The sequence below is a fragment of the Oncorhynchus gorbuscha genome, linkage group LG03 (genome assembly GCF_021184085.1).
Source record: "Oncorhynchus gorbuscha isolate QuinsamMale2020 ecotype Even-year linkage group LG03, OgorEven_v1.0, whole genome shotgun sequence".
Lineage (NCBI taxonomy): Eukaryota > Metazoa > Chordata > Actinopteri > Salmoniformes > Salmonidae > Oncorhynchus > Oncorhynchus gorbuscha.
The window spans coordinates 100,754,870-100,764,062 of NC_060175.1; the positions used below are offsets into that span (position 1 = coordinate 100,754,870).

At 45.9% G+C, this 9,193-nt stretch overlaps 1 protein-coding gene across 1 annotated transcript; it reads right to left on the reverse strand.

Moving 5' to 3' along the window:
* Positions 1-1,407: 1,407 nt before the first annotated feature.
* On the reverse strand, positions 1,408-6,217 carry LOC124023412 (amphoterin-induced protein 1-like). The gene is made up of 5 exons (XM_046337920.1): positions 5,932-6,217; positions 5,085-5,672; positions 4,234-4,416; positions 3,517-4,005; positions 1,408-3,248 (listed from the first exon to the last, which is right to left on the reverse strand). Exons 2-5 carry the CDS (start codon positions 5,553-5,555, stop codon positions 2,859-2,861), a joined length of 1,533 nt encoding a protein of 510 aa, XP_046193876.1. The 5' UTR covers positions 5,556-5,672; positions 5,932-6,217; the 3' UTR covers positions 1,408-2,858.
* Between the last annotated feature and the right edge of the window lie 2,976 nt (positions 6,218-9,193).

Genomic DNA, 9,193 nt, shown 5'->3' on the forward strand with positions numbered 1-9,193 from the left:
ATATAGCATGCTAGCTACAACAAGATGTATATTAATGGAATATAGCATGCTAGCTACAACATGATGTATATTAATGGAATATAGCATGCTAGCTACAACATGATGATGTATATTAATGGAATATAGCATGCTAGCTACAACATGATGTATATTAATGGAACATAGCATGCTAGCTACAACATGATGATGTATATTAATGGAATATAGCATGTTAGCTACAACATGATGATGTATAGGCTACCCTGCTGCCTCACGTAGAGCTGATCAGGCTGTTGATTGAGGCCTGTGGAATATTGTCCCACTCCTCTTCAATGGCTGTGCGAAATCGCTAGATATTGGCAAGACCTGGAACACGCTGTGCTACACGTCGAACCAGAGCATCCCAAACATGCTCAATGGGTGACATGTCTGGTGGGTTTGCAGGTCATGGAAAAACTATGCCATTTTCAGCTTCCAGGTATTGTGTTCAGATCCTTGCAACATGGGGCTGTGCATTATCATGCTTAAATGGCACGACAATGGGCCTCAGGGTCTCGTCATGGTATCGCTCTCTGTACATTCATAAAATACAATTGTACTTGTTGTTCATAGCTTATGCCGGCCCAAACCATAACCCCATCGCCACCATGGGGCACAATGTTGACATCAACAAACCGTTAGCCCACACAACACCATACACTCTGTCTGCCATCTGCCTTGTACAGTTCAAACTGGGATTCATTCATGAAGAGCACACATTTCCAGTGTACCTGTGGCCATCGAAGGTAAGCATTTTCCTACTGAAGTCGGTTACGACTCCGAACTGCAGTCAGGTCAAGACCTTGCTGAGGACGACGAGCACGCAGATGAGCTTTCCTGAGACGGTTTCTGACAGTTTGTGCAGAAATACTTTGGTTGTACAAACCCACAGTTTCATCAGCTGTCAGGGTGGCTGGTCTCAGACAATCCCGCAGGTGAAGAAGCTGGACATAGAGATCGTGAGCTGGTGAGGTTACACAGTGGTCTGCGGTTGTGAGGCCGGTTGGACGTGCTGCCAAATTCGCTAAAATGACTTTCGGAGGCGGCTTATGGTAGAGAAATTAACATTAATGTCTCTGGCAACAGTTCTGGTGGACATTCCTGCAGTCAGCATGGCAATTCCACACTTCCTCAAAACTTGAGACATCTGTGGCATTGTGTTGTCTGACAAAACTGCACATTTTAGAGTGACCTTTTATTGTCCCCAGCAGAAGGTGCACCTGTGTAGTGATCATGCTGTTTAATCAGCTTCTTGATATGCCACACCTGTCAGGTGGATAGATTATTTTGACAAAGAGAAATGCTCACTAACAGGATGGAAACAAATTTGTGCATCAACATTTTAGAGAAACAAGCATTCTGTTCTTATGGAACATTTTATTTGAGCTCATGAAACACAGGGGACAACACTTTACATTTTGTGTTTTTATATATATATTCAGTATAATATCTCATCTCTTAGTGACTGGCCTCTTATAACATAGCAACAATAAAATCAAATAAATAGTACTGTTTCTTCTTCCTAACGATGATTATAATTCTCCATTTTAGATAATTATTTTGGCAAAGGAGAAATGCTAACTAAAAGGATGGATTTGTACATCAACATTTTAGAGTAACAAGCTTTGACTTCACAAGGGTGAAGTCTTCGTACAGTAGTTGACCTATTCATAATTAAATCAAGTATCAAGTGAACCACAATGACCTTCTATTCCACTATTGTGCTCTGTTGCTATCTCATTATGACTAAATAACTATCTGACCTAACTATGAGGGAGTAGAATAGAATATCCATTTCCTGGTTCCCACTCTGTCTGGTCTGTGGGCCGTAAGGTGACGCTTATTGATGACATGTTGCTCCTCTTCAGTATGACTCACTGGTAACGATTATTCATGACCTGCTGGTAGCAAACATAATAGAGAGTTTGGCCAACTCTGAAGACTTCTGTCTATCGGTCTGTCTGTCGGTCAGTCTGTCGGCCTGTCGGTCAGTCTGTCGGCCTGTCTGTCGGTCAGTTTGTCGGCCTGTCTGTCGGTCAGTCTGTCGGCCTGTCGGTCAGTCTGTCGGCCTGTCGGTCGGCCTGTCGGTCGGGGTGGAGGGGTATATACATAGAAATAGAATTACTAGAATAGACATTCCCATCCAAGTCAATGTTCTATGATGGGTGGACTGACGGCCATATTGAATGTGCCCATGTCAGGAAGTAATATAAAGTCATTCCATTTCTATGGGTATAGCTGCCGTGTGTACGTACTAACGTCTACAGAAGACGCTCCCACTCGTCTACTTCCAATCAGTAAATTGAAATAGGAGTCAGTCTACAAGGCTCATGTTCATGACTTTGATTATGTCAATATGTATGAACTATTTTATTTTCCCAAATGTGTTCATTTCTATTTTATATCCTTTCTCTAAATGTTTAAAATGGTCCACGTCTCATATTCTCTGTATCTCCACCAGGCAATGTCTTCCTGAGTACTGATACTGTCCAAACATGATATCCTCTTCCACCATTACTGTATCACAGGAAGGAATTAGTGTCCTCCTACACTACTCTGTCAGGCTTTCACAGTATGTACTGTATATTTAAGTGCTACAAATTAAATGCTGGAACGGTCCTGACTATTGTCAATTGTCCTTGTTAATACCAAGGCAATGTGTTTAACACTCCCCTGAAGCTTCTCATTGGTCAGTTTGGTCAATTTGGGGAACTGTGATTGGCTTTCTGTCCAAGTTCCCACCTCCAGGAAGTATTCACAGTTTCATCCAATCACACCACATACATCACTGATCCATCCAATCACGTCACAGCGTACACAGCTCTCCGGTCCGTACCATCTCAGACCACTACGGGGGTGTCAGAGAAGAACAAACTAATAGACTCAGCCACAGACTTCTTCCTCCTTCCCTTCCCCAGTAATCCTCCCTCCTCATCCATCTCTCCCTGGTCCCCCTCCATATCGCTGGGGTTCACTTTCCCGTTCTGCCCAAGCTCCTTGGGTTCGATGAAGGCCACGTGCCTTGGGTCTGTGTTGTTGGCCAGGTCTTCATGGCTGAGCATGGAGGAGTGGAAGGAGTCCTGGTGGTTGTTCTTGGGGCAGCAGAAGCATCGGCAGGGGGTCAGGTACAGGTAGATGAACACTAGGACCAAACTGGTCACGCAGCCCACCAGGGTGGTGTAGGCCGTATTCAGGTTCTCGCCATTTCCCTTCTCCGTGAAGTTATGCACCTTTGGGAATTGATAGGAATGAAGTTGAATATAATTTAGATTTTGCAGACGCTCTAAATGGAATTGTATAGAATAGATTTGAATTTAAAGCACACTGTGTTTGTCTATTGTTGTGGCTTAGATGAAGATCAGATCAAATCCAGGTAATTCCAAAGGGTTCACTGTTTCTTACCTTTATTGATGCCCAAGGGGGAAATAAAGACGTCACAGGATTACTGTACACACAACATCACAACACACAGCGAACACATTACAGAGCAGTAAACACCTTGAGCAGCACGTAGATCGTCTCGTTGAGGGCTTCGCTCACAGCGTAGCATGTATACGTCCCCGAGTCCTCCGGCTTCACCGGGCCGATCTGGAGACTACCGTCAGGAAGCACCTTGGCTGTCTGGTTAAGGCCTTCCGTCACCACTACATCACCAGGCATCACCCAGGTCTTAGACAGATCTCTGTGTTTAGTATCACAGCGCAAGATCAGCGTCTGGCCCAGCCAAGCTTCCTCGTCCGCCTCGTAGAACGTACTACAGTTCATGTAGTCTCTGTTGAGGTCGAAGACCCCCACCCTGCTTTTCTGGGACCCGGGGAGATAGCAGCTGTACTCGTCTTTAAAGTCCAGGGCTGAGTTGAGCCGGAGGATGTGCCAGTGGGCCAGGAGACTATATAGGCTACAGTCACAGATCAGAGGGTTGTTGTGGAAGTAGAGGCCGTTCTTTATCCAGGCAGGCAGCACCTGCAGCTCCTCGATGGGGGGGACCTAATAATACAGACATTATGAGAAACAATTATATTTGTAGACACACACACACACACACACACACACACACACACACACACACACACACACACACACACACACACACACACACACACACACACACACACACACACACACACACACACACACACACACACACACACACACACACACACACACACACACACACACACACACACACACACACACACGTAAATAGTCTTATACCTTGATCCTGTTGGAGGAGATGTCCATCAGGCTGAGTTTCCCCAGGCGGGTCTTGTCCTTGACCAGTTCCAGGGGGAAGCGTGAGATCATGTTCTGGGACAAGTAGAGTTTCTGCAGGCTGTGGAGACCCTGGAAGGCTGAGCGGTCAATCTGAGATATACGGTTGTTGTACAGCAACAACACCTGGGAATATGGAGAAATTAACAGTAAACATTACACTCACAAGTTTCAAAGGAATAGACACATTTCAAATGCCGTATTATGTCTATGTACAGTGTTATAGTTATGTGCAAATAGTTAAAAAAAATATCTCTGTCTCTCTCAATCTCCCGCTCTCTCTGTCCACCTCTTTCTCAGTCTGTCTCTAATCCCTCCTTCTCTACTCTCCTCTCTCTCTCTCTCTCTCTCTCTCTCTCTCTCTCTCTCTCTCTCTCTCTCTCTCTCTCTCTCTCTCTCTCTCTCTCTCTCTCTCTCATCTCTAATCCCTCCTTCTCTCCTCTCCTCTCCTCTCTCTCTCTCTCTCTCTCTCTCTCTCTCTCTCTCTCTCTCTCTCTCTAATCCCTCCTTCTCTCCTCTCTCCTCTCCTCTGTCTCTCTCTCTCTCTCTCTCTCTCTCTCTCTCTCTCTCTCTCTCTCTCTCTCTCTCTCTCTCTCTCTCTCTCTCTCTCTCTCTCTCTCTCTCTCTCTCTCTCTCTCTCTCTCTCTCTCTCTCTCTCTCTCTCTCTCTCTCTCTCTCTCTCTCTCTCTCATCTCTAATCCCTCCTTCTCTCTTTCTCTCTCTCTCTCTCTCTCTCTCTCTCTCTCTCTCTCTCTCTCTCTCTCTCTCTCTCTCTCTCTCTCTCTCTCTCTCACCTCCAGCTGCCCCAGCGGTTCAAAGATGAACTCGTCCAGCTGTCGCAGGTTGTTGGAGGACAGGTCCAGGTAGCGCAGGTGTTTGACGTAGACGAAGGCCTCAGATGAGAGGAAGTGAAGGCCGTTATGACTGAGTAGGAGGTTGTGGAGTTTGATGAGTTTCACCGTGGTCCACTCAGCCCTCAGCCGGGAGACGTCGTTGTAGCTGAGGTCCAGGACGGCCATGTAGAGAGGCAGGCCAGTGGGCACCGTGGTCAGGTTCATCTTGGAACAGCTCACGATGTTACTGGCACAGATGCAGGTCTTGTGGCAGTTGAGGGTTGAGGCTACCGCCCCAGACGGGAACCAGAGCAGGGCCAGGGAGAGGAAGACGTACAAGGCCCATCGAACCTGGATCCTCCTCAGGCTGAGAGAGGGAGAGGCAGAGGGGGAGGGCTCCGGCAGGGCGCCTGCTCTGTGTGGAGGCAACATGCTAGGAGACGGTTGGTGTGTTGTTGTTAAAGGAGAGGAACTTCCTGTATTATGGTTCTCTTCCTACACAGCATGGAGCAGCAGCTGGTGGAATCCCTGGCATCCCTTAATTGAGGTCTGAAAGAAAAGCAAACAGACTATTGTTGTTTGAAACAGAGACATGGCTGTTGGACAGGAGAGGATATCGTCATGGTTACATGCCTGATAGAGTGGAAGTATATTCCTTAAAATACATTCAGTCACACACACAATCCCTATGAGAAACAATTACATTTGCATGCATTCAGATTTTAACAAATATAAATATATATTTTTAATAAATGTGATTATCCATTTGCTCCAAAACAGCATGATAATAATACAGAATGTATCCTACCTTAACGTCAGATCAGATTTAGCCATCCTCAATCATTCTCTGAAATGAAATCCATCCGCTGCCAAATCAGACACGTCTGTTTATAATTTGCACCTCGTTTTAGTCCGTACAGTATTAGTCTCTCCAATGTAAGGACAACAAACGGGATGCAGAGAGACAGAGAGGAGAAATCCTTCCTCGCCTATAGTCCAGCTTCAAACAAAACACTGCTCTGCTCCCTATCCAAATCTCCATAGAAGATTATGCAAGGATAAGATTACGCAAGGATAAGATTACATAAAGATCAAAGAACACATGCCCTAAGACCAGTGTCACTCACCCAACCTGAATGAATGAATGACTGGGATAAGTCGGCTATGGGTCCAGGTGTGATGTATTTTTTTTAAAGGTACAGATGTCGGATCGAAACTTGATCACTCTTTTGTCGCAGATATTTTTCATGATGCTTCAGGAAATTCAAATGAATCTCATTAGTGGCTGAAAATGAGCAGTTCTCTTTTTATCCATGCCGGGGCAGTCGAGTCTTTGGGATCAGGGTTTAAAGGTAACCACATGTAACATATGGATTTGCAGTAGTATACGCGTCAAAAGTCCCAATGCAAAGTTACACCTCTCTTTTCTATTTTTCTGGCTATAATGTAAACTCCAACAGAAATAACTTCAAATGTACAATTTCAAATTAAACCAAATTGTTTGCACTCATAAATACTGGTTTAAATGTTATTTTTTTAGCCAGCTTACAAGCAAATACTTCATGAATTTATTGTTACAAATCAACTTGCAAGGTTGCTAACCAACTAGCCTGCTGACGTGAATTTATTGTTACAAATCAACTTGCAAGGTTGCTAACCAACTAGCCTGCTGACGTGAAACCTACCAGCCTGCTAATATTAACCCTACTAGCGTGCTAACGTTAACCCTACCAGCCTGCTAACATTAACCCTACCAGCCTGCTAACATTAACCCTACCAGCCTGCTAACGTTAACCCTACCAGCCTGCTAACATTAACCCTACCAGCCTGCTAATGTTAACCCTACCAGCCTGCTAACATTAACACTACCAGCCTGTTAACGTTAACCCTACCAGCCTGCTAATGTTAACCCTACCAGCCTGCTAATGTTAACCCTACTAGCCTGCTAATGTTAACCCTACCAGCCTGCTAATGTTAACCCTACCAGCCTGCTAATGTTAACCCTACCAGCCTGCTAATGTTAACCCTACCAGCCTGCTAACATTAACCCTACCAGCCTGCTAATGTTAACCCTACCAGCCTGCTAACGTTAACCCTACTAGCCTGCTGACGTGAAACCTACTAGCATGCTAATGTTAACCCTACCAGCCTGCTAACGTTAACCCTACTAGCCTGCTGACGTGAAACCTACTAGCATGCTAATGTTAACCCTACCAGCCTGCTAACGTTAACCCTACTAGCCTGCTAATGTTAACCCTACCAGCCTGCTAACGTTAACCCTACTAGCCTGCTAATGTTAACCCTACCAGCCTGCTAACGTTAACCCTACTAGCCTGCTAATGTTAACCCTACCAGCCTGCTAACGTTAACCCTACTAGCCTGCTAATGTTAACCCTACCAGCATGCTAACGTTAACCCTACTAGCCTGCTAATGTTAACCCTACCAGCCTGCTAATGTTAACCCTACCAGCCTGCTAACGTTAACCCTACTAGCCTGCTAATGTTAACCCTACCAGCCTGCTAATGTTAACCCTACTAGCCTGCTAATGTTAACCCTACTAGCCTGCTAATGTTAACCCTACCAGCCTGCTAATGTTAACCCTACCAGCCTGCTAATGTTAACCCTACCAGCCTGCTAACGTTAACCCTACCAGCCTACTAATGTTATGCATGAGTCAGCCAGTTGCTATCAACACCTAGTTTAAAGCTACAATAAACTAAACCACAATTTATTTTTGGAAATAAATAGCCTCCTCTAACCAGTTATCAAAGAATGTTCGCTATCTATATTAAGTTATGTTAGCCAGCAAGCTAGCCAAAAAGTTACCCCCGTAGCCTAATTCACAGAGTACATGCAGAAAACTTGACAAAACAAAAAAGAGAACAGATGAGGTACTACGCAATTAGAGCGAGCAACCTTTTTCTCTTTGTGGGTCATTTAGAAGATATCTGAGAATTAGTTAATACATTTGTAATAACCCAAAAATATAACTATGTTTGTAGTTATTGGTAACCGGTTTGTGACTTACAACCAAGTGGTCTTTTGACCACTACAGATGGAGTCATCTATGATATTGTAGCGACCCGCACAGACAGCTGTGTGTTATGTGTTAGGCTAGGAGGTGGTTGTGCTGTACTGACCAGTACCCGGTGTTCGCGGGGTCCGACATGTCAATCAACCTGCTATCTGCCAATCACGGAAATGCCTGGAATGTTCTGATGCCGGGCATCCTGGTGGTTGGCGGAGTGGCGTGGAGGGGGGTTGGGCAGGGGGGTGGAGCATTGGAAGTTAAGACCAGGTTCAGCCTTTGTTCTCTCTCTCTTACGTCTGGGCTTCACAAGAGAAGGTCATGATTGGCTTGTGGGTTATCTGTCATCTATTTGGCGTGTGCTACGGCCCAAACAGTAGCCTGTGTAAAGTTGGTTTAATAAACCGTCAATTCGCAAACTCAAGCCTCTGTCCGGACAATTGTTCATTTATGATCTAGTCAGGTCATTACATTGGTGTCAGAAGTAAAAACGTTGATACAAGTTAGCCAGCTAGCTAGCTGACTTATGTGGCTAGCTACCGTAGGTGAGAACGGGGATTGAAAATGCTTCGAGGGAATCCGAAAGTGAAGGTGGAGGTAGGGGACGATTATGGCCAAGGAGGTGCGTGTGAATGGACGTCGGGGGTTCTGTCTGAGGAGATCGCCAGGGCATCGGAGCGCAGAGGCCGCTTGAGGGAGGGCGTTAGAGCGATGGCGGCTGAAGCGGGCATGAGTGCTTCGTCGACTGTATTTCGCACGGATTCTGGTGGGCGGACCGAAGTGGCGTGAGAGGAGAGGACACTGTCTGCAGTGAGGGAGATATGGGGGAGGAACTGTGTTGGTCTTGACCCCGAGCAGCAGGAACGGTTGTGGCAGTTGCTGTTTGAATTCAGAGACAGCTTTGCGTTGAGTGAGGAAGAGGTGGGTCAGACTCATCTGGTGCAGCATGAGATCGACACAGGTGATGCTCGACCCATCAAGATGCGTCCCCACCGTATCCCGCTGGCACGCCAGGAGGCGGCAGACAAGGCTGTGTTGGAG